We start from the raw sequence: 26,776 nt of genomic DNA on the forward strand, positions 1-26,776 counted from the left end.
TCTTGCTAATTGCTTATTTGCCCTGGTTGTATGGAAGAGCCTGGCTCACTCCAGCTTTGACAGAGGAGAACAGCAGTGTTTAACATGCTGCAGGAGGTGTGATACGCCTGGTTCTAATTTTTATCCTTATTTATTTCTGTCGGGGTTAGCAGCTGAGGACTCTGAGCTACCTGAGGCGTAACTAAGATGCCATTAGCTTTAAATCTGTTCCCAAGTGCTGCAAGCAGCCTCTCCATTTGGCTTAGGACATCACCTTACAGATGAAGCCTTTGCATATGCGGGAACATTCTGCTCAAAATTTCTCTCTTCACCAAAAACTTCCTAGGCACTCTGGAATAAAAGCACAGGGTAATGCTCCCCTCCTCTTTCCTGGGACTTTTCATTGTAAAATGTGAAGGATGCTGTAGTAGAAAGAAGTGCTTTGAAATGGGAGCGAAGACTAATCTTTGCTACTCCTTGTAGCACCATGGGAGTCCAAACACGTTCTGCAGGGAGCTTGCAAAGGCATCAGCATCCTGCCCACGTAGCAAGGAAGGGACTCACTGTGGAAACAACCTGACCTGGAGTTCCTCCTCATGGTGGCTGTTGATGGAGATGCCTTCAGCCCATATCTGCGACGTGGCTCTAACATCAGCGGCTCGAACGCGGGATTTATTTTTATCGCTTTGCTAAAACGAGACAGAAACTTCCCCTCGCCCGAATCCTGCCTCACTTCAGGGAAGGCAGCATGGCAGTCTAAAAGGGGAATCACACGCCGTCGTCATTACCAGCCTATTCAGAAAGCCTTTGCTGAATCCCTCAGATCTGCACGGGCGCTTTGATGCCACCAGCGGAGAGATTTCTGATGACACATCCGCAGTCTCTGGCGAAGGTGGTGCTGCTGCTGCTGCCTCCGGCCCTTCCTTACAGAAGCCTCTGATCTATCTAATTTAGGTACTTTTGCTGCACACCTATGATGGTGTCTGATCATGGCAGAAGGTAACTTTACAACATTGCATACCTGCCCAACAACCCACCATGCCACAGCCCTCCAACAGGACCCATCGAGACTCTGCTATTCAACAGAGACAGAAATGCCAGAGAGAGAAAAGGCAATTTGTGAATCTGATCTCATCTCCAGCTTTTCATCTGTTTGATTTTCATCCATTGAGCTGGAGCTGGTTGTATGTAAGAAGGAATACGCTGTTTCCTAATGGAAGCTGGATTGACCTGCTCCTCTTTAAGTGGAGATGCCAGACAAGCTAGCACTGAAATGGAGAAAACATGGAAACACTGCAATAGCAAGGGAAGATGCATCAGTGCTGTGACACACAAAGCACACCTAGTAGCCTTACTTCACTGTAAAGAATGGGCTGCTCCCAAATGCCCAGAAATCCCAGAAGGGCAGACATGAGTTTCCTGCATTTTAGGACTTGCTATCATTTAACAATGCCTTTCCTCCCTGGCACAAAACAGCACCAGCAGCACAAGGTGCCCACACCACAGCCAGCAGCACAGAGAGCCCTGCATCTACTTACTGACCTAACACATGGGTGTTAGCAAGCCAGGTCGATAGGGGTGAAGATGCTAAGACAGGCTTTTCTCCCTTCCTGCTGATGTCCTTATGTCATCACCACATTCTAAGGGGTATCAGAACTCTACCACATCATGGTACTGATGTCAGTGTCATGATTAAGACAGCAAAGTAATTACAAGTGTCTGCTTTTGTATGCTGATTGCTTTCCAAATAGATGTTCTCCATTCCAAATAAATCCACTATGGATTAACTATTCTCCTACTTGTTCACTACCTAGAATGTATTTGATTAGAAAAGCATGATCAAAACTCTGCTTGACCATTTTTCAGCACTTCACCATTTTTCTTTTCCTCATCAGGGAGAAAAATGTATCCATTAGTTAACCTTTTCAAACACATTCTTTTTGTAGTCTAATTCAAAGAAGGATTATAAAAAAATCGTCAGACTCGGCATGTGAATAGCTTTTTGTGAGCACAGGGAACAAGCATTCATATATCAGAACATCAGCATGGGGAGATAAGGGAGCCGTATACTGAGAGCTTATCTGAATGCAAGATCAGCCCTGTGAAACCAGCATAAACATCAAGGACAGAATCCATATATTGATGTAATTCTTAGTGCTACTAGTGCATTTGTGTGAATTTGCAATTAAATAAAGCTTATTCCTTACAAAGAAAACAAGAAGTTAAGGATTCAATTCAAGGTCTATTGAGATCAATGAGAATTTTTTTCATTGCATTTGAATATAGCTCTCTCTCCCTCCCTCCCAATGTGTCTACCTGAATATTAAGAAAGAAATTACCTGAAATTTGTTTGTACTACTTTTAAACAGACCAAGAATTGAATTCTCAGTTCTCTTAGTCTGCTTTCTAAACCAGCAAATCCAAAGCTCTCCTTTCATCCACAGCTAACATTTAATGTATTTAAATCCACATTCTTTTTGTACCAAATAAAGTCATTGGAAATACCACAAATAGATGTGGGTGACAAATTAACTGATGCAGGCAACATAACTTTGAATTTCCTGACTTTTAGGCAATTAAAATATCAACTTAATTGTTGGATCTGTGTAGCTTCTCTCATTTTAATATGTAAATCAGTCTCTATTACGCTATAGCTCAAAGAATGTGTGACTCTGCTTACTTGATTAGGCTGGGAATTGCTGGTCCTGCTGTCACTATGTTTACACTCTAGTGACAACTTTGCACATCAAATTCACATAATGCAATGTCATCAACTTACTCATCAAATACAAACTTCTTAAATACAGCCGCCGCTCTAAAATACTGAACCTTATTTTACTTCATTTACGGCTCCTAAATAATCAGCCTAAGTGAAAAGAAAAACTGTAAATTCAACTGCACAACAGTATTTCTCAGAAAAAAACAGCTCCCCACAGACAGGGAGATGCAGCAGAAAAACAATCCTTGCCAAAAGTTATCTTTTGGCTCCGAAATTTTAGTTGCATGTTGTCCCTTTAAAATGTGGTACAAGGAGACAAACTTTATTTCTCAGTCTCCACACAATCACCCCACCTCATTTGGGATTCAGTGTTAAGGAGCCCTGATTTATCCTGTGAAGATAGTCAGATGTCAGCTCCTGGCCACCTGTAAATTGATACGAGGACTCCAGAGAAGAGCAGCAAACTGAGTCTTTTTTTTCCTATTATGAGCTGATCACAACAGGAAGACCATCTTGGATAGTATGGAGGGGGAAGAGGTAAAGAAGTTCAGTATTTTCCCATTCCTGTAATCTTTCCTGAATCCAATAAACAGCCCCAACCAAGGGGACGTTCGCCTTGCCAGCACAAGGCTTTGTAAGACTTCCCAATGTCCTTGACACTCCTTGCAAAGTTCCTCCACGGGATTTCTACCACTCTACTGGCTCACAGAGGCATCAGGCTTTAATTTCCAGGAGAAACAATACATTGACAAGATGCAGAGCAGAGATCTGAGGCTCTCTGCTGCCGGAGCGCTCCGCCACGCTGGCAGGCTGGATTTTCTGATGTCAGGGAAATCGTGTCGGCCTGAATTTGAGACATCAGCACAAGCCTTTCTTCTCAATCCTGCTGATGAATGAAAGAGCATTTTCAATTGTGTACATCCAGAGGCCTTGTGGCACATCAGGCCTAATCAAAAGCTGCTCCATGATGCCAAGTGCTGTCAGAAGCAGCTCACAGCACAACCCCAGAGGAGCCAAAGGGCAGCTGCAGATAATGCTGCATTTCCTCCCCTTCAGGGCTGGAGAGACCTAGCAGGAGAATCCCAGCCACCAAGGAGGCCATAACCAAGCAATGAGAGATCAACTCAAATATCCCAAAACAGAAATGCCAAAGTTCACCATAAACAAAGCACAACGGGCTGCTGGCCTGTCTCTGGTCGATAAAGAAACCATCAGCACAGAGGGACATTGAAGAACCTGAGGGATGCAGAAGGACTGTGGCCACAAAGGGTGGTACCTTTCATGTGGCAGTTTCTGTACAGTACAAATTTGGCGGTGTTTTACAAGGATTGTGGGGGTGGGAAGGATTTAAAACACAAAGAGAAGGGTTTTGGATCCTTCTGCCGCTCACTGACTTTTCTCCTTGCAAAGGCTCTGAATATCCTCTGAGTAAAAATGAAGGAGCACAGCTACTTCTGGGGGCTACTTCTGGTAGTGAGAGCAACTCTTCCACATGCTCACTTTGTATTTCACTCAGCTACTGATGGACTGGAAACTGGAATCCCAAGTAACCAGGCTTAAAAATACTGTTTCAATTACCAGCTTTTCCTACACAGCCACATACAGAAGGAGACAGAATACTCCTTGTCAGCCCAGGTTTCTCTACACATTTTCTCTTGATTTAACTGCTCCCTGAAGTCACCTCTAACCTTGCTCTCTGCCCATCTGTAATGGTTTCAGCTACCTCTAACCTTCCCACCTACCTCAGCAAAGGCAGCCTCTTCTTCCCCAGATGTAACACCACACCTTTACTGTGTCAGGACCGAGTAAAGAAAATGCATTTGCCCAGGAAACCAGCAGCTTTCTCCTCAGCTGTATTTTCTTGCAGTGCTACTCATTTCCATTACACCCAGACTCAAGTCAGGATCAATAAGCCCAGAGAATCTTCCCCTGGGAGCCTCCTTCCTCATATTGCTACAGAAACCATTGCAGATGCTGTCTCAGTTGTGTTTAAATTTGGTGCTCCTCATCACATATACATTTTTATTTTCTTTTCCATTTCCTTCTCCCTCACAACTTATTTTACTATTTTTTTCTTTGCAAAAGTGGGGGTTTTTTATGGAACAAAGCTTCTACTAAATATTTTGTAATCCATTTCTACACAGTGCCTAGGAAGAGGGCAGAAGATGCTTTAAGAAAAACCCTTGTAGGACTTGCTGGAGCTGTATGGAATTATTATGTAGGTTCACAGGCTGCCTCTTAGAAAAACAGAAAGACTGAGTTCTCCAAGAACTTCAGATGTGAAATTGGTAGAAAAGGAGGGCAGGAAGAAATCCTGCAGCTTTTTTTGCTCTTTGTGAAGGCTAAGTATAGTCTGGATAGTAACCTTTGACTGACACCAAGTTTTACACATTCACCAGCTACAACAGAACTACTTTACAGAATTTATTACAAACCTCTGGCTCCCTGGACAGCAGACAGAGCCTGAAAGTTCTAACAATGTCTCAGTGGCACCTCCCATCCCAGTTACACAAGAAGCTGCAGGCTTCAGGCATCCTTGGGGGTTTGTTGGGTCAGCAACCTTTGGCCCTCTCGCAGCACACAGATTACACTGAGCTCAGGGCAAGCCTCTGCTTGATCAACAGACTCATGGCATCTTGCCACAGGCAGGGCACAGTATTTGCAATATCCTCAGTACTGCATGACTTCATAGCTGTGTTATCTCCAAAATGAAAAAAAAAAAAAAAAAAACAACTTGGGAATCTTTCTGGATGATGAATACTATATAAGATTAAAGCAATTTTCTTTTAAGACCAAAAATAATTTCTTCCAGCCCTTTTGAGATACTGGACTTTCATTCAAGCCAGGACCTTCATAGGTGCCTGCAGTGACTTCAGTAGTGCAGAACATTTACCATCAAAGGCACTGTTGCTGAATCAGAAGACACAAAAGCTTCAAGGTATTTTCCCCTTACAGCTACACTGCCCAAATCCATTGACACCATTTAGGGACTCTCCCCTGACCACTGTAACCCTGTCAATATGAAGTACAGGAGATCACAACTCAGCTAGAGTTATTTATGAAAACAGGTATATTTAGCAGCACCACCTGGCTATCTCTAGTGCTGGGCTGAGACAAAGGGATATGGATAATAATGAAGGGAATCAAAGTAAGCTCTATTTAAACTATCAGCTTATTCCCAGTCTTAATATACAATTCAGGTCCCAGACTGGTCTAAATGTCTGGCAGAAGAGAAAGTAGCACCATAAAAACAATAATAAGGAGAATTAGCTGGGAGCTGGAGGGATTGTCCTACAGAGGCTGTGCAGTCAGCACAGGAGGGCAGGCAGCTCCCAGTGGGTCAGGACTGCTGCTAATAACTCATCCTTGTGCTGCTTTCCATGTCATTTGTGGTTTGCACACACTGATGCTATGCAGCATCTCGGATGCAGGTAGCAGTAGGGGAGGATTTCTTCCCCCATCAAGGATATGTGGCCATCTCTGGAGTGAAAGAGGACAGACCTTCATCAGTGCACAGCAAAGCACCAGAGGCAAAGTCAAGCTCTTTATTAACTTCAGATGAAATTGGGATATGCAGAAAGCAATTTACTGAGATACAGGCAAGGCACAAAGGCTAACATCCTGATTTTAACAAAAGTCCCTTAACATCTGAAGGCAGCAAATGCCCTGGACCTTTGTGTCTCTTTAGAACAAAGGCAATTCCTTCAGTATGAGTGAAGGGGAACTGGCAGGTTAAACATAAGTGACAAAAGGGTCACCAAATGAATCCTTCCTGTGCTTCAGCATGACACTGAAGGAGAGCTGTGCACTCCTCTGTGCACTCATCTGGCCCAAGCCCATTTGACCAGTGGGATGCTGAGAGCACTGGCACAAAGTGAGGAATGGAGGCTGCAGTGCCACATGTGCACCCACCAGCAGCTGAGGTCAGGGAAGCATCCTCCACCAGGTGGACTTGGTTCTCATTCACAGGTGCAGCCCTCATCATGTGTGGATTCCCTACACAGATGGCAGGAAGCACCAAGGCTTCCAAGCACCAACAGCTCAGACAACTGTGGATGGAGAACAGCAACTTCTAAATTCCATCTGCTCCTTTTTTGTCACCTTCTGTACTCAGAAACACATTCATCAGAAGCACAAGCACAGTGGGACAGTGACAAATTTTACCGTCTCTGGCTTGTCACTTCAACAAGATTAGATTATTTTAATATTAATTCATTACCCAATTTAAATCCAATTAAATAGATTTCACAAGGCCCTGGCATGGCTGTGATGCTAGGGACAGCCCCTGCTGAATGCCAGGTGTAGCAGGTGTTAAGGCCAAACACCTGCCTCAGAGTGAGATTCTCCAGTCCTTCATCAAGAGCCCCTTTTCCCACTTTTTCCCTATCAAGGGGAAAAGGACACTGAAACCATTGAGATGGATGAGCTTTTCTTTTTGGTGAGATTATGCTTAGGAAAATAGTTCCAAAGTTCTCCACAGATGGTTGAAATCAGAGTTGATTTCCCCATCTTCCTTCCTGGTAGGGGTGCCAGCCTCTCTCTCACCAGAAAGAATATTAAAAGCACTGTTCCTTTTTTTCACAGGGAGAAGCTGCATGAAGAAAGGAACACTCTGGTGTAGCTATGGGATAGCAATAAATCATGAGAGCTCACGGAAAATTCGCATTACTGCATTATTTTAGTCAGGAACCAGCTTCCATGGATCACCCATTCCTACCTTCAGATACATTACATTTAAGATGGGAACACAAATGGAGATAAGGAGCACCTGAATAATTCTTTCTCATTTCTACCTAGGCTTTGTTACAAGTCATCACTTCTCCAGCTCTCTTTTAGCTGCCATCTAGATACTTGCTTGCAACTAAGACCCAAATCTATCTCTAGCAGTGCCAGAAATCAAGAGGTATACCAGGACCCCACAGGGCAAAAAAAGAAAGATCAAAACAGAACTGGCCTGGAGAGAAATGGGAAAAAAATAGGAAAAGCTAAGGAGATTGAAGAAAAAAAGTAGAAGATGCAAACTGAAATACAGAAGGGGCAGTGGAGGGAAGGTGTGAAGAGCATGGGAAAGGGAAATGCAGAACTGGAACAGATTTCAGATCTGTGCAGCAATGCCCTGTGCCACCTTTCCAAAGCTGTCACAATCTGCATCCCTGTTTCTGAGGCAGGAGGACTCGGAGCCTCTCCCCAGATGGCTGTCTGACCTTGGTGCTCCCTGCTCTTACACAACCCAGCAGAGGAGCACAACACTCACAGAGCTCCAGCCCACACCCTGAGTGCAGCACCCACAGCCCTGCCCCCCAACACCCCAGGAGCCTGCACTGCCAATCTGTATTTTGGAAAAGGACAGGATGTTGCTATAGCTCTCCATAGGTCCCCATCTGAACAGAGACTATTACGGCATAAAGGAGAGGAAAGGGCCACTGAACCACGTGGCAAGTTGCCAGGCTGTGCTGCAGCCTCCAGCAGTTATGCTCAAAGAGATTTAAAGTCCAGCATAACCTTGATTTTTAATAGAGTCACATTTAATGAGCTTTAACGTCCACAGTAATAATTTTCTTATTACCTACGCAGGAGTCGGAAATACAATCAGAAGAAATGTGCTGCACTCCAGTCCAGTGAAGGGATTTAACAATGGCCAATACATTATTATCAAAACCATCAACATCATTGTCCTTAATGCCTTTTTTTGGTTGGTATAATTATAATTCTGTGAACCATAAGCAGAGCTGTTGCATACCACTTAAGCTTGCTGGATGCATCAAACCTGGCTGGCTGGAGGCCACCCAAATCCCTCACCTTGCCAAGCAGCCAGTCAGGTTATATGGTAAAACAGGACAATAAAATCTTACACTTACCTCTATCTGTCTAAAGGCAAAATGCAAACTTACATATGACCTCTGTTGTCCTCCCAGCTTTTATCCACACTCTTCCTACTCTGTCCTTGCTCTCTCTTCACCCCATTCTACTCTGACACCAGGGACCTCCCACCTCAAAAGCTCAGAGAAGTGAATTTGCCTCCTGTGTGTATCACACGAATGAGCAAGATAAACAGATGGGGACTGCAGCTGACAGAGAGGGGTGCAAGAAAAACTCCAATTCTTGTTATTTTTGTACAGAAACAGCTTCACAAAGCTCACAGAAATCCGCTCCCTTATCATGCACAATAAACCTCCCTCCCTGGGGTAGCCAATTGGACGGTGACAAACAAAGCAGAGGGAGCTTCTGCCACACGCTCCCCACTTCACACCTTGAAAATACACTGAAGCAGAAGACATGTGGCAGCTGTTCCTGTGGGCAGAGCTAAGAAAACAGCAAAAGCTGGATCTGCCATGTCTTATCCAGAGGGAGACAGTGTGAGTTTTCTGGCCACATGAATCCATGTTGGTGAGCCACTGCTGAACAGCTGCTGTATCCACACTGCCGGTGCAGGATGGAGTCAGTACAGAAATGGATGCAGCCTGCACAGCACACTTGATCAGCTGCCCCCAAACCCACTGGGAGCTCTCCCTCCTCCAGCAAGGAGGCCAATTCAGGCATTCACCTTGCTAATTTAAAGCCAGCTCAGAATAACCCAGTAACCTTGTGGTCAGCACTGTAACACCCTCAGCATCTCTTCACATCCCAACATTTGCATCTGACTATGCTGCTGAATGCTCCCACAGCAGAAATGAGAGTTTAGGTGCATTTATGGTAATGTGCCCTGTGCATGACAGTGATGCACACAAGCACATGAACTATAAGAAAACGTGCCTAAGATCTTACCACATAATCTGGCTTCCTATACCTTCACCCTGTCCTCAAAGAGAGTCATCCACAGGGCTGCTCCAGTCTTCAACAGCTTTTTCCCATTTTGTTTACAAGAACCACTTCCAGATGCACTTATAGGCACTCTGAGAATCCAAAGGGCCCTCCTGTGACTTTGGTAAATGACACTGAAGTACTTCCCACCCTTCTAAGTTCTGAACCTGATGCTCTCTTCCATCTGAGCTGGGTACCAGAAGTCAGAATGACGTAGCTTGGGACTGGGGTAAAAGGAAAAAAAAAAAAAAAAGCATCACATACATGAGGCTGGAAATACCCTGAAACCCAGCAAGGCGTTTGTTTTCCTGTTGGAATCAAAGGCAGAAGAGCAAACAGCTTTAAAAATGCATCCCTTCTGAGCTAACAACAAACCTGGTAACATCCCAGCACAGAGGCACCTCACAAACAGCTAAAAGCAGCTGCACAGAAAGGCAGCAGAATTATAATTCTAACACATGACAGGAGGCACACGTGAGGAGCACATTCCCCCAGAAGAGATGGTCTAATTACTGCAGATGATACCCCAGAGGTTCATCCATCAGTGACAGAGGCACGGGGCTGACCCCACCTCTGCAGCCTCTCTGCCCCTGCCCTCCCTGGGCACTGCAGCCCCTGGACCTGCAGCATCAGATGTGCCTGGCACTCGGGGCATAAGGACAGACAAGGGCACTGGGCAGCTGCATCTACTGCAATTTAAACACCTAAAACACACTGCATTTCAAATTCAAATTGCAATGCAAGAGCTATCCCCAAGAACTGCCCACTGGGGGTCTGAGACTGGAAGCTCCTACAGACAATAGTTTTTTTAAAATGTTTGCCAAGTGTTTCATGCTTATGCATCTGTTAGAGCAGCCACTAACAGGAGTGACAGAACTGTCACTTATTTGTGACATGCAGTGAGCTCTTCACTTTATAAACCACCCCATCTGCACTTCTCACCATCATATTTTTAAGGCTATATAGTACCATAATCCACCATGAGATGCTGGAACAAACACATTCTCAGCAGTAATAAAGTGCCATTGTTTGAGCAATGGGAAAACAGACAAGCTACTTTCTGAGAATTTCTGTTTCATAACAGAAAAATATGTTTTCTTCTGTGGATTTTCTTTAAACCAGGGCTCTGCCCTTTTGTGGGTCTGAAGTCTCCAGCACTTGTGACCTTTGGGAAAAGCTCTGCTCTTTCAGACTCATCTGAGGGAGGATCCTGACCTCCAGACACTGACCAAATATGTGCAGTTGGGACACACTAGGTGTGCTCCACACAGACCTTCATTTCTCTTTCATTTTTCTCCTCTCTAACAAATTGTTTTGAGGCCATGAGAGAATTACAGCAGCAACTTCTCCAGGGCTTTTCAGCATAACTTGGTTCTGCCTGGTTTCTCACAGTGTTATAGGTGATGGCTTAGGCTTTACTGATATCCTTACCTTGATTTTGAGAGTCTGAGAGCATGTCTGGAGGTGCTGATTTTTGGGGTTGCTGTACTAAAAAGTCTCACTCAGGTATGTGAAAGGAAGACAGACTGTACTGGAGTGCCACAGATTCTGTGAAACGTATTTAGCTCAGTGAAAGATGTACTCTGCTTTCATGGAGTATTGAATGTAGCTGTGATTAATGGGGCACACATACACTGATAAACAATATTAATTTGTTTTAAGCCAGGTCTGAAAAGATTTCAACCACTTGCTTCCCTGCAGCTATGAAAGTTATTTCCTGCTGTCTGCACTACCTCAAGGGCTAAACCAGCCCTGAAAGGAAGGAAATATTTCCTTTCACTCTGTCGGCAGCACCAGCCTATGAAGGCTGTTGTATTGGTATTTCATTCATCATGAGCAAATGATATGAATTATTATTATTTAGCCTTACCACCCACCCTCTACCACACTGCCACAGGATTGCCACCTCATATCCACTCTCTCCTGCATTAACCCAGCTTTTTTCATTTTCCATAAAACCACTCCATCACGCACACTGTCTGCAACGCTTCCATCTGCTTCTGCACTCAGTTCCTCTGGCAACACGGATTTTGAATAAATGCATCCCCAGGAGCAGAAGCCAGCAGCCTACCTGCAACTTCTTGTGGGGACTGAAAAGCCCCAACTCCTTCCAGACTTCCAGGGACGGAGCCACCTCCTTTGAGCACCCGCACGAGCTCCCGCAGCCTCTCACACTCCTCCTGCAGCTGCTGCTGCTCCTCCTTGCGCTGCTGCTTGGCCAAACTCATCGGGTTCATGCTGAAATGGACAACTTTGGTCCTGCTGGGGTCGTAGTCACCCTGGGGGGCAGGAAAAAAAAAACAAACAACAAAAGCATATTGAGTAACCAATCCAACCTCCAAGTTCACCTGGCCTGTATCACTCAATGAAATAAAGAAATGTTACAGCAGAAGTAAGGTGACATTTATGCAGTGACAAGGTTTTATTACAACAGTTGAAGGCAGCCAAGCCCAGTGTGGTTTCTCCTTCTCTTCCTATTTCATCTTTAAAAAAAACCTTAAACAAGGGTTGAAACAAAGCAAAGAAACAACAAACAAACAAAAATAACCAAACCAGAAAAACTCACCAAAACACCCCACTTATAACAGAACTCATTCCCTGGCTGATAGTTCCACAGTCAAATTTAACTCCAGAAATGAAGTTTTATAGCTGTATTTAAAATCTCTTGATAGCAGGAGATTATAATGAACACCCAAACACACCCTTAAACTACAGCAGGACATCCAGTGCCAGCCTGATTTATTGCTCAGATGAGCCAGCATCATCCATGGCATCCAAAGGTGGAGTCATTAGCAAGTTGTATCAGCTCATCCCAAGCAAGGGAACAGATATTCCATTCCTTTTTTCTCAGAGGAGAGTTGTATTTACAGCAGCTTAAATAGTCAGTCAAGCCCTAAGATGGCAAATTAATATTCTTTCAAAGCGAGAGGAAAACACTGATGTTTCATTTGTGATTTCAGAGAGACAATTTTCATATAAACTACAGGAAGCCTCACAACCATAAATGTAGTAAAACATGTGCTAATGCTGGCTGCCACGGCACTCTGCCCAGCTGAAACCTTATAGCAGTGCCTGCATAAAAAGCTATTTTATATGGTAATATTTTTCCTTCAATTAAATCTTGGGACCTAAAGTGATTTTGTAAACATTAATTAACCCTCAAGAGCAGCATGAGGTAGGTATTATCCCAATTTTATCATTTCATTTCCATTAAAGACGTGATAGAACTTTATATGGGGTTTTTTTCCATGCAAACCAGAGCAGAGACTGAGTGACTTCATCCTGCACTGCTGGCCATTGCTGGTAAGAGACCCCAGAAGATCCCATCCCCAAATATCTTTTCTTGAGCATACTCTGTATTCTCATAATGTGAAGCTCTTCATCAGGCTAAAACTCATTGCCCCAGAGCCTGGCAACAGACACAAACCAGCATCAAAAACAGGTTTGACAAATTCAAGGACAACAGCTCCATAACTGGGCCATCCCAGGGCAGGACATGTGAGAACCTTCCAGCATCTCTGGTTGCTGATAAAGTGCCAGAGAGCATGGACAAATCTGTGGGCTTTCACAGAATAACAGCTTCTATCACTGTGGTCAAAGATGTTCTTCTGGAAATTTTTTCCCAGAGATGAAAAAAAAAAAGGGGTGTGGTGGTTCCTCATAGCTACTCTGAGAAGCCACTTTGACCACAGCTGTGCATCTGGCTAGGAGAGAGCCACTGTTCCACAGTGTAAGTGCAAGTTACAGAGAAAGGTCACATGTGTATGTCCCTTGCAGGTCAAAAAGGGATGGGAGGAACTCCCAGAGGTCTGCCCTGGTCCAAGAGCTCACCCTAGGGAGCTGGGAAGAGTCAGGCACAGAAACCTCAGGTCCCCTTCCCAGATGTTTGCAGTCCCCACAGTAAGAACTATGTGGTCTCCAACCCTTGGCCACACACTGAGCAGGTGATGCACGTTCTCCTACTGCCCAAGCCTCACTCAGTGACCTCAGGAACTCCTGGGAGGGCAGCACTGCCCTGCAGCCCCACAGCAACAGAGCTTTGTGACCCCATTCCCACAGCCAGCCTGAGACAAATCTCCCTTAATTGCCAATCAAGCAACTCCGGCCGAAAGAAGAAATTATCCCACCATCAGCCTTGATCAAAAGAAATTCAGGTGAGACCTGAAGGACACAAACAGCATGTTGGAGATATCAAACAGAGGGAGAAGGAAGACAGCTGCAACACCAGCTCATTAGATATATTTTCCCCAGCACACACTGGCATTTACAAACCTGCTTTTGTACTCAGCTCGTTACCTTCTCCTGCTATTTGCACTCCAGGACTCCTCCAGACAGGTCAGGGCACTCCTCACTCTCGTGTTTGTCTTTCAAGGGAAGAGATTCAACTCCAAAGTTTGCAACAGGGCTTACTCTGGCTGGTAGGAAGATGCTCCAGTGTCAGCTGTGGATCCCAGTTTTCCTTGGGCAGCTGCTGGTGCTTCTGACCAGCTGGGAAGGGCTCTGGCCATGTCAGGCAGACCTCCCAGCTCCTCATCCTGGCTGCCAGCACCATTCCAGCTGCAGTGCAGGGATCCATTGCTGCAGACACAGCAGGAGGATCCCTGTGTGAGGAAAGCCTTGCACACCTGGAGACTGCTGCTCCCTCCCTGCTAGGGCTGCTGTAACCCACACTGCACCAATCTTTTTATTCTGCAAGTTATTTACCCTTTTCCATCATCTATCTGGCCTTTCTACAAAGCCCTGCCATGAAGCTGCAGTGCTTTGGCTCTTACAGATCTTTCAGACCATTTATCCTCTCCTTTCATAACATGCCCCCCTTGAAAAATCTTGCTCTAAAACTCATCACCAGGACTCAGCCTTATTTTCAGGGTTCACCAGCTCTCCTCAGCACATCACTCTGAAGCTTCACTGAGACAGGAGATTCTCTTAAAAGCCCACAGTGCAATGAAGGCAGTGGCAGAATCCATCTCATTTAACATTTCTGGGAGATCACTAACATATTTGCTATGCTACTCACATTTTTGGGCTAGGGGCAGTAGCTTTCTCTTTCTTCTACACAGCACACATCAAACCAGTACATTTCTCCCTACAGCTAAAATATTAGTGCAGCTGGTTTATATTATAGCAATGCCTAAAAGAATCCAACTGAGAGAGGGATCCCAGAATGCCAGGTCCTGTACAAATCCCACAGGAAACTGCCAGCTAAAGCCCAAAAAGCAGACAACAAGTCCTGAAGGTGCAATATGTGAGGGGAGTGCAGTTATGGAAAGATGTAGTCTCTGGTTTCAGGTTCCTCAGCAGCATGGCAAAAAAGAAAACACATCTTCAGAGCTGCTCCTCCTCACCACCAGACCATGCTGCCACCTCACAGCCCTACCAAGCAGTCTCCAGAAAATTTACTGGCACTCTCTGGAGTTTCAAAAAAATGCAGGAAGCTTTCCATGGAAACAGTGCAGACCAGAGGCAGTGTCTGATGAAAGGGATGGGTCTCATGTGTAGGTAATATAAAAAGTCAAAACAGTATCACAGCTTGGGACATTTGGAGTGTTTTTCCCAAATTTCTGAAGGTTGAGGGTGAGTTTGAGTTGTGAAAAGGAGTGGTTTAGGGCTGGCTCTATGAAGACTCATGGCTAGAAAGTGCTAAATATAAGAAACAGCAAAGTAGCATTAAAATCTCACTAGCATTTGGAGGACATGAAACCCTAATGCTGGTAGGAAAACAGGGACAGAAGAAAGCAAACAACATCCTCCTGGAATCCCTTTCGTTTTGGAAAACGTAAATTGCTATTTTTCTCTGTCAACTGCACTTCCACCTACAATAAATTAGTCTTACTGATCATAATTTTATCCTTTCAGTTGTGCAGCAGAAGCCTGGAGAATTGTTTCAGGCACTGGGATAGAAGACCTAAAACAGATTTTCCCATTTAGAAAATAATTTCTAATCTTGGGTGACTGAAGAGGAAGACCAAACAGTGGCATTTGAAAGGCAGGCACAGAAGAGACAGCCACGTTCCTTGAACAGGAGCTGGGACTCCCCAAACAGCTGCCCAGGCACAGCTCCAGATGCTGCTTCTGTGCTGAACCAACACATGCAAGGAGGTATTGCTTAGCAGAGTTAAAAAGCATCTTGTAACAAATGGTAATGTATCCCTGGTTTCTCCAAGAAGCGTGAAAATCGTGCTGCAGGTTTGGAAACTTGGCCTGAATGTGAGGTTTGACCAAATCCACTTAAGCTCACGGGGCCTTTAGATGGAAATGTGGGACATTTGGGCAATGCAATTGATGGGTGACCTACAGAGCTCTGCTGGAAAGCCATCCCATCCCTGGCTCATTCAGCAGTAACTTGGTAGCTTGTTTTGCTCATCGGCACATCATGGCCAGTGTCTCAGACAGCAAAGATAACACATTACTGCCAGTTTCTCAGCAGCATCCTCTCTTTACCCCTGTTTTCCAATACCTTAAAAACCTTAAAATACCAGAAATTTTACCTTAAAAACCAGAAATTGCAGAGATTCTGAAGAGTAAATGACTTGGACTAGAGAGAACTGCTGGCATTCATTGATTCTTCTTTTCAGGAATAACATTGAACAAGTAATTCAGATTTGTCAGAAAAATGTACAGAGAGCTTCAATTTAGGGGGAAGCAATAAATACCTTGATTGATTGCAACCAAACCTGGTTGGCACTTAAAGTGAATTACTCATTCCTGGAAAGCAACATGTTAACTAGCTGATTTGGTGCTTAAGGCAGCAAAACCTTGGCTTTTTGGCTCTAGAAGGGCACTGGACATTTTATAGAGATGATCTGTTTATTTCATGTGTCAGTATGCTCCACAATCTGTGAAATAATGTTGTTCTGATGCATTATTCTCAGCCTTCCAGACATCTGCCCCAGGGTTTCCACATGGGAAACTCTCTCATGAACCACCCCATTGCTGCTGTCCCAACTGTGGAGCCACTGTGTGAGGCAAACACTGCAGATGCCACACACAAATATTGGCTTAATGCAGTATGTTCCAAGCACACTCTGGCAGAACTACTCAGTAAGACTCTGGCTATCAATAAACTTTCTGACAAAAGACTATGGAAAAAAGAATTTGCAACAGGGCCAATTTGTCATCTAGAACTGAGGTACAAGCTCAAGTCAGATGCTGCTGCCTCCCCTCTCACTTCCATCTTGAAAAAAAAACACCCCAGGGAGATAATTGTGCTGATGCTATGTGTCATTTTTAAAACTATATTATCACAAACAGTCAGCATGTTGGTCTACGTGTTGAAATTACAGCTCAAAAACTTCCTAAGTAATCTGCCCATTAGGGAAGAATCAGTCAAGTGCCAAAGCAATGAATGAAGACAGGACTGCTTTAATCTCTGAAAAACAGAAACTTTTCCTTTAGAAGAGGAGTTGTTTAGAAGAACAATGAAAGCTGCCAGTGACAGCACCTTGAAAAGGGATGAACTTATTTTGGCATCTCTCCTCCTGGTTGCTTGAAAACTGCACAGTCCCAATTCAGCAACGTCTTTCTCCAGGAGCTATAAAAGCTTTTCTCTCTACTCCACTCACTTTCACAGGCACACAGGTAAGAATAAAGTACTTAAACCATGTAGACCACTTTACGTTTGATGAAACATTCAGTGCTTAACTACTCCTTTTAAGGTCTGTTCATCTGCTGCAGGTATTTCTGATCAGAAAGTAGAGCTGCTAGCAAAGGGAATAGTCTCCATTGGTGTGAATATGTTTATCTAACATCACTAATGAAATTAAAGAAGTCCATACCCCAAAAAAAGGCATTGACTGTCAGGATACAATGTCAGCAGGCACTGTGAAGGATTTTCAGCTGACTTCAAATCCTCACAAGCTCCTTCTGTTAAACACTTTGGCAAGCAAAATCATCAAAACCCAGAGATGGGGCTGACACGCACTTAAGTACCTCGTTTTTTCAGTCTTGGTATCTATCAGCCTTAAAAGATAGTGATTTCTGAGCAGCACAATAAATTCTGGTGGAGCATATGGACAGCTGAGCTTAATCATTGCTGGCTGGCAATACAACAGCTTGTGCCTGGCCCTGCTGAGAAAAGGCTGGGGATTGGAAGCTCTTCAAGGAAAGGACAACTTCCTTCTCACGCGACTCTCGGGCACGGTGAGAGCCACCCAAACACTGCTGCCTCCTGAGCTAAGGAATTTCTTCCCATGCTGACTTCTTAAGAGAGAAATCTCCAAGGTTTCTGGGCTGGGACAGGTTATTCAGTACTGGAGAAATTATTTAAGGAGCTCAGTAGATTATATCAGCATTAAATGGGTCAGTAGTTACCTTGGAAGAATTGTTGAAATAAAGACTGCATCTAGCAGCAGGAGACAGATGGGAAAGTTTCTTATGTACAGATATAAAACATAAAGTGTCAGCTGGGGGGATGGTGGAAGAGACGTGTTTGAAAAGCATCCAACTGGCCAGGGAATGCTCTTGCTTCCATTTACTACCTCTTGTAGGCACAAGAGCAGCTTAAACTTCAAACACTAACACACAGCTGGTAATTGGGTATATGCAGGTGGTCAATGTCCAAAACTGAACTTCTGAACTCTTGAGCAGAAGATGGTACTTTACTGCTGGCACAGCCTGCTGGTACACTTTGGTAAATCCTGGACTAAAACAGAGGTGGCACATCTTGAATCCCCCAAAGATAGGACAAAATGGGACAAAATGTTACTCAAGGTTTCTGGCTGGTCTTTCACTGTGTCAGGCTCCAGCTACCAAATTCTTGCAAAATCCAGGTTTCTGATGCTAGAAGAGCTGACACTGCTTTTGGGAACCTACAGGTTTATTCTTGGGATTCAGTGCCTCCTCCTGACCATGGATCCTTTACACAGCTCAAGCATGCCTTTCCCAAGGCTTATGGTTTCTGGAATGACTGTCTGGCTTCACTGCAAACATGTGGTATTTGTGGGTAAACACAGCCACACAGGCTTTGCACACAGCTAATGAACACCCCGTTGCTTCCACTGAATTATGAAAGCAGACAAGTCACATATCATTAGAAGTTGTCTCTGAATGTGTTTATCTTCAGCTTACAGTTAATGGCTCAGCATTTATGTCAAGAATTGTCTGCTGTTAGTCCTGCATCAATACCCATCAGAAATTTCACTCAAAGACGGAGAAGAAAAAAACAGCGGGAAGGCAAAATTGGAATTTATCACCTGAAAGGCACATGCAAGGTCCCCAACAACTACAGCTCTTGCTGTAATAGCTTATTAACTAAAGTCTGCCTGGCTGTTGAGGTGGGCAGCTTCCCCGATCTTCCTAAATTTTAACTTTTAACAGCTCAAAAAAAAAGAATAAATTGGTTACTCAACTCTCTCATACAAAAGGCTATTGGAGGCATTTCTGTACCCAGTACAAGGCAGCCTCAGAAAGCTTAATCCCGCCTCAGGAAATGCCATTTTAATGGAAATTCTGTTTCTTGGTTTTGTTCTTTTTGTTTCTTTGCTCAGGCTTGTTAAAGTGATTAGAGTAATACTCAAAGTAAACTGCATCCCAAAGAATTCCCTCTGTACCCAGTGCACAAAGCACAGCACGCTCACCAGCCCCAGCTCCCTCTGTCACACAAGATAACCACACCAAGGGATCTTTAAAGCCAGTGGAACAGGAGCTGTATTAACAAAAATGGATTGCAAAGATGAGACAAAGCTAACTAACAAATAAGCAACAACCACCACCTGCTCCTTGTAGCTTTGCCAGTATGTGCATGCTTGACATCAGAAACAGTTGTGGGGGGGGGGGGAAATGAAAAACAGAAGGTGCTGGATGTTGGGAAAAGGCTCATTTGTTCCCACCAGGTCTCATGGCACTTCCCTACCCTTTTTCTCTCTCCATGTTTTTTTTTTTTTGTTTGCATCTGCACACACACAACACTGAAACCTGGCAGCAGAAATTCACTTGGGCAACCTTTCCATCGTTATCTTAGCCAGTTCTTAGCACAACACCTGCTACTTCTTCCACAAAACAGAAAGATCTTTCTCCTTGCCAAGGTGATGCTTCCTCTTGTTCATACACCTTGATTCAGGCAACCTTTCACCTCTGGCCTCCTGAACACCCACATCAGTCACTTCCAGAACAGTGAAGACACTCTGTGTTAGCCTGAGTTATGCCTCTTCACCCCCAGTAACTCCTCCACCAGCACAACAAATTCCACATCCTTGCTCTCAGGAGCAGTGAGTAATCCCACATCACCTTCCCCTCTCAATTAGCAAGGCCACCTGGAACAGCTGCTCCTCCCACAAAGGCTTCTACAGGGGTTTTTCTGCTCCTTCCTGAGCAGATCTTCCACACTATCCTCACTCATTGATATTCCTCCCTATGGCCTCTTTCACTGCAGCATCTACAGCAAATTAGCAATGAGACAGGGAGGTGGTTGGAGTTAGGCTGTATCACAGACAAAAAAGCTCTAATCACCCTAATCACACTGTTCTAACACCAGACCATATCTTTGGGTACAACATGTAACACATTTTGGACACTGCTACAATGGGAGTAATAAAATAAAATGTCTTAGCAGTGGTGTGGAAGCCCTTCAGGTACAGTTTTAAAAGGAGATCTGTTTTCTGTATCTCTTTCAAACGTGTTCTTCCCTGGAGGATGCAAGACTGTAATTTGCATTGAGTGAGGCATTCAGATGAGGTCTGGGATGCAAACAAACGTGACAAGAAGGTTAAGAGTCAGGCCAGAGAGACATGGAATGGCATGAAGCTGGGATAATCTAAAAGAAAAAATGCATCCAAATGTTCACTGTCCTTTTCAATTGCTGCTCTTCCTTTTATTGAAATGGAAGAAAATCATAGTCTGCTGTAGGATTCTTTGTTACCACCTAGAGACTTGAATTCCAGGGTTTCTACACTAGTTTTTCCAAGTCAAGGATTCCTGTCTTTCCTGAGAACAAAGTCCATAAAAAGTTGCTATTATTTACAGTCTAGTAGTGTGCAGAAGAGACCTGTGCTGGTTCAAAAACCTCTGATAAAGACACTGAAAATAAAAAGCACATAGGTTCTGAAAACAGCTCCAAAGAGCTTATAGTGTGAGTTATAAAAATTCCTTTTCAGAGATAAGTCTTAACTTTATATGGTGAGAAATGCTGGCTCTCACAGATCTGAATTTCAAAAAAACATTCTATCAACTTTCCATACAAATCAAGTAATTTTGGTTGAGAATATTGTTGAGAGGTGTCAGACCAAATCTAGGTTTTCAAGTGAAGTACACACAGTTCACCAAAAAGTTTAACTATTTCTTTGCTGCTCTATTTTTATTCTGCAACATGCACATACAGTTACTGTTCAGTAGACCAGAAAGACAGGAGACACTTGAAGTAAGGTTTTTTTGTAGTATTCACTCCAATTCAGATATTCAGCCACTCAAAGCTTTCCTTCCTGACAATGCTCTATAAATCTTGCTTTAATGCCTCCATAATTCCATGTTTCCTGGTAAAGCTCTACTTTGGAATGAATTCAGATGGGACTTCAAGGAGAGATCCCAGAGTAGAAAAGCAACACAAATTGGCTGTGCTAAGCCAGGACCCTTAGTATCCAGATAGGAAGGGAACAGTCAGAGTGAAGTATGACAGCAGAGGTCCTGCTTTCAGGACTTTATAAAGCAAAGTGAAACTGCAATGTAATAGGATTTTCCAGTTAATGGATCTCATTAGCAAAAAGAAAAACCTCTACGGGTATTTTTTTAAGATACTATCTGGTATAAAAAGAAAGATGCATAATTAAAAATTATGTAAAAGCCTTCATGGAAGCATCAAAGTTCATCTGAGAATATAAAAGCCTGAAAAACAAGTGACAAGAAGTGCTGTCAATCATGTTATGTATTTGTACAGCAAACACATGGCAGAGGCTGGATGCTGAGGTCAACCACAACAGCAATGCTGAATCTCCTAACGACTTTAAGTGCACCAGGACATTTTGATCCTGTAGTTTAATGCATATAAAAGTACTATTATATGTCCTTGCACATCTAATTCCAACCTGGCAGGGTACAAAGCAAACCCACCGCGTTTGAGGGAATGAATGAGCACCCTCAGCCTTGGCTGCCCCCTGAGCTAACCCATTACCAGATTCCTGCCTCAAGCTGGAAGCATTTTCACTTAAAGAGCAAGTCAAGTTCCCTTTCCCATCACACAGAAACCATGACAGACACAAGTGCTTTGGAAGACTCATTTCTGACAGTCTCCTGGAGCAGCTGGGCAGCGTCTGAGTGGGATTTACAGCAAATGTGTTGCAGGTTAAACAAGCTCCAGTGCAGCCTCTCCCTGCGCGAGGTTATCGCCTCCCACGCACCTTCTGCTGTGGCCAAGCAGCCAGGGAAAAAGAGGAAAACAAAACATGTCCCTGCCACACACCGAGGGGAAGAGCAGCTACAGCACAACTGCCAGGTTTATTCATTTTGTCACTGTCACTTCACAGTGATGTGGTGGTTGTCTTGCCCCTGGGGAGAGCTCATCTTCCCCAATACCACCTCAAAGTCCAGCCAGGTACAGCAGAAATTCCTCTAGTAATGGATAACTGTATAGAGGGGAAAGTGAGAAAGCTTCCAACCTCTCAGAAAAACATGTACCCATGTACATAGCATCCTTTTATCCATGCAGTCACCTACATTACTCACCATGAGGAGTCACTGCAGGTTCCCTTAGCTGTGTTGAGCAGGCAGAACCCTCTTCTGTTTGCTCTGCTCTTTCTCAAGTAAGAGACCTGAGTGTCTAAAACATCCAAATATCGATTCAGTGGTACATTCTCTTCTATCTCCTCAGGGCAAATAGACAAATGTTTGGTTTTCTCTTCCCTTTCACCATTTTATCAGGTTAATTATTTTTTAAATTTAAGCAAGTTGTAGGATCCCTGATGAAAAGAGCTCTTTTCCCCTTCTCTAGGAGCATGAAAAAGGTCTCCTCCATCTCCTTCCTCCTCCCCACCTTGTGATGATTACCTTTTTGCCTCAGGTTTCCTCACCCAACTCCTTGGAGAGCTGGACTCTGTTCCCTTGGTCCCTATGCAGAAGGGCATCACTTTGTCTCCTTTCATTCCCTGAATATTAAAAGTTTCTACAGACTTGGGATTAACAAACATTAGAGATGTCCCAGGCAGTGAGAACAGGGCTGTCATGGAAGAGGTTGCTGTGCATACAAAGAAACCCTCAACAAGAAGAGTCAGCAATGCAAGGAGAATTAACAAGCACAGTTAAATAACCCTAAATCCTCATGCATATTTATAAACTACATCACATCAAAACTAAATCAATACCCTCACTAGTTACATATGGCCCAAGAAAGCAAGAGATGGTTACTTGGTTGTGCTTTGCCCAGCCAAGACAAGACCCAGAAAGTCCCCACATAGGAGTAAATTCCTGGGCTGTGAAGGGGGAATTTCAAGCTGTAACATCACAGGGTAAGATGAAGCAGAGGGGAGAGAAGGAGCAGCCATCCACAGATGGCACAAGGAATTCACCTGAGCCTTCACCTGGAGCAAAATTTCAGTTTAAACCCTTCTATTCCTATGACAAAGAGAAAACCACCTCTGGCAAGAGAACAGGTTTCACAATTTCAGCTGCATCTCTGTAGCTGACATAAACTACATCCCCCAACACTTCATACCCCACGTGCTGGGTGAGACTGTTCACATGGAGACTTCCATCAGCACAACTATCTGCTTAAACATTCCTTCTTGGCTTTCCCTGGGGGAAAATACTTCTTGGTCACCTGCAATGCTTCAATTACTATTCATGTCTTTTCAAGTAAATTCAGTTTGAACCAAAGATATGGGAAAATGCTTTATAAAGTCACACTGGGATCACCAACCCATTAGCAAAATGTCTCTGTCAAACATGCTAAACCTGACTTACATCACTTCAACCCCAACAACACATTTTCCTTATTCAGGCTTAGACTGCTGTGAAGTTGAGCCAAACCCAATTTGAATCTACCTTGAAATATATTTAGTAGGCACAACTGTCCAATCCTCAGTGCATAACTTAATGGTCTGAAATACAACTGTACTGCCTCCAGTTTGATTTTATTTCACCAGTTTTACGTCACTGTGCTAATGGACTGGACAGCAACCAGCACATTTTGCACAGAGATGTGAAAGGGGAATGATTTTAAATTTCACTGCCAGGTTTTTCAAGAATTATGACTGCCAGGTCAATCTCTAAACTGTTAAGACCCTACAAAACCTCCTTCAAAACACAATACTTCCGGCTGTATAAAACTCAGGCTTTGATTTTTTATCATCACTTTCCTCATTGCCAACAGACATCACAGCATTTTTATGGAAGAAAATAGTGGATGAGGGGAAATTCTACTTTCCTGGTGTTTCTCAGTGAGAACCCAGTTCTCCAGCCTTCATGTAACAATCCAGGGAGGACAGCTCAGCCTTACACTACAGCTACCACAACATGCTCCTGCACTGTGGTAGTTACTTCTTTCCCATTAAGTTTTAATTAGACAACACATGCAGGACTTGGAAACACAGCCTGGCTGCAGATGAGAAGGAATCTTTTCAAATTCATTTGAGCACACCTGAAAGAGAGCCTTCCTGTACTTCTCTAACCACAGATTTTCAGATGGCATCTTTAAGCACATAGTCACCCTGATTTTCAGGGGTTAAACCACATTTGCTAGGGAGAATGCAATTTTCCTTCCTCATAGGAACTCCCTGGTCCTTTTCCATATTTCAGTTAACTGTTTTGTTTTTAATGTAATTTTAATATCTTAAAATTACTGCTACTTCAGCTGCACTCTTTGGTGCTACAGGGTCTGCAAGGGAGCTAAAGGTATTGATTGAGTTATTTTCACGAGCACAACCCCAAAATTGTCTTTGGTATGGAATATACTGACAGAAAGCAGGGATTTTCTGCCTGAAACTGAGAAGCAGACAAACACCTTGGAATTCATTTGACTGAACCAGCAAAAAGTGGCCTCAAGAACAACGATAAACATCTCAGTTGCATACATTTAGACATTTTTATCCTCCAGCAGGTCAACAGCAGAGGGAAAAAAAGATCAAGAGGGGTGATAAAGGAAAAGCACATTTGATGTTAGCAATTTCAGAAAAAAATGTTATTTTCTGTAATCACTGTGAAAGGAGTACAAATCTCTGCCATCGTCTTGCTTAACAGACCTCAACAATGCTTACATTTCACTTGAGAGGAAATATCTGTTTTCATTATTTCAGCCCACTCAATCACTCCTCCTCCACTTTCTTCTTCAACTTCAAACCTTGACTCGGATGTATTCACTTACTGGAGTTTGCAAATTGCTAATCACCCATTGGCAGTATTGATCTGCACGTTTTACTGCAGTCAGAATGAGACAGCACTGGCTGGTGAATAGACTGTGAAGACTGAAAAATGAGATTAACCAGCTTGCCTCATACAGATCGAGTTATCTGCTGCCTTGTTCACTTTTCATGAAGCTTCCAGAATGCAGCAAACTGAATCTCCTTAACTCACAAGACAGGGCTGATACATAAGTCCATTAGAAGAAAATATCAGAAAAAGCAAGTAACACAATTTCATGGAAAACAGGTCTTGTCAAACAGACTTGAAGAGATTTCAAGTCTAGTTAACTAAGATAACTGTGTTGACACAACAGAATAGGAATTCTGTAATGTATTTGCCTCGGTATCAAAATCGCATTTTCTTTTAAAGCCAGCATGATGCAAAATCAGACTCTGGCAGTTTTTAAATGGCCCAAAAGCTGATGAACTAATAGTGACATTTCCCTGTTACTTTCCCAACAAGAATTGTTCCTTTGGCCGATCGTATGCAGCACACATTCTCTAAGATACATAGGAAAATAATAAAACCTTACTAAAATATGCAGATAACGCAAAGGCAGAATTGTAGCAAACAATAAAGCCCAGAAAGATAGCTTAGAAATCTGATTGTGCCAGGCACAATCATTCCCTATGAATTCAAATGCACCGTGAGAGATCCCAGAGAGCAGAACAGTCTCAGGCACAAAACACAGTGGGTACTTCCTGCAGACAGTGTCTGTGAGGAGGCCACAGTTAATAACTAAGGGTTACCTCTAACTTAATGCTGTGTGGAGAAAAAAAACAAGGAACAGCCAGAATCTTTATGTATCATTGAGCAGGAAGGACTAAAGAAACAATACTGCCCCTGAAGGCAGCACTGATGAGACCCCTGCAGTGATAACACACCCAGGTGAGGCGTGCAGGCGTGAGAGTGTTGTTGAAAATTAAAGAAAGTGGTGAGAAGATTTCCATGAATGATTCATGGTCTGAAAAAAACACATCTTCCACTGAGAAATTAATGGAAATCAAACTATTTCATTTGCTATGGAGAAGGCAGAAGCAATTTGATCTGGGTTTTCGGTGGAAATCTGACACTAAATGGTTCTTTAATGTAGCAAACAAAAGTGTAAAGAGAACCCAATAGCTTCACTTCATGGTGAAGCCAATGAAATGGAAATAATATTTTTTTTTAATAGGGATGGCTAACCAGGGAAACCAATACATTGTCTGTCACTTAGTGTCTTTAAATCAATATTTGATATCTTATTAAAAAGAGTCTATGGAGCAACCACAAGTCACTGGGCAGATTTCTCTTAAAACTGTATTTTTGTGTTATATCAGACCAATGGGTATTCTTTATGGCCATAAACCTCTTAATTCAACTCATTCCACTTCCCCCAATTCAAAAAAAGTGTTATCCAATACTTTTATCCATTCTCTCTCATATCATTAATTCTCCCTCTTACTTTATAAGCCTCCAGACAATTCTGTAACTTCAGCGTTTATTCCTCTTAGACATAACAAGAACTTAGATGTTATCACTGACAGTTTAATCTTTTTCAAGGAGAGTTTTAATTTGTAGAGAAATTATATTAGAATCAATGCCTCTAAATATAAAAATACTTTCAAATCTATGTTCATTTCAATATGCCAGAGCAGCAGGGCTGCTCAAATCCTCAGGTGATGGAAAATCAGAATGACACTTAAGACCCAGCCACTGAGATTGTGCTTTTTTCCCTGAAGGAAATGTCTTTCTCAGAGTCATAACGACAGCTTGAACACGTGGATGCTGATCTATACAGATGTAATCCGGCTCATTGGAAAATTACAAGGGTTATTTGGTGTTTAAGAGTGCAAAAAAACCAGAGAATGGAAACAGATTTGTCACCTGCCATCTTTCTTGATCTCTAGGCTTTACATTAGGGAGTGTCCATCCTGATTTAAAGGGAGTAAAGCCAATTTAAGAACGACTTTTCTA

General features: G+C 43.3%; 1 protein-coding gene across 5 annotated transcripts in view; it reads right to left on the reverse strand.

Annotated features, from left to right (window-relative positions):
• The window catches only part of MAD1L1 (mitotic arrest deficient 1 like 1), a 349,051-nt gene that overhangs the window by 110,371 nt on the left and 211,904 nt on the right, over window positions 1-26,776 (reverse strand). For all 5 annotated transcript variants that reach the window (XM_059861646.1, XM_059861647.1, XM_059861650.1 and 2 more), the window contains one exon: window positions 11,571-11,778. In XM_059861646.1, the coding sequence (XP_059717629.1) occupies window positions 11,571-11,778 (208 nt within the window). The remainder of the gene's footprint in view (window positions 1-11,570; window positions 11,779-26,776) is intronic.

This window comes from Haemorhous mexicanus, chromosome 17, assembly GCF_027477595.1.
Source record: "Haemorhous mexicanus isolate bHaeMex1 chromosome 17, bHaeMex1.pri, whole genome shotgun sequence".
Lineage (NCBI taxonomy): Eukaryota > Metazoa > Chordata > Aves > Passeriformes > Fringillidae > Haemorhous > Haemorhous mexicanus.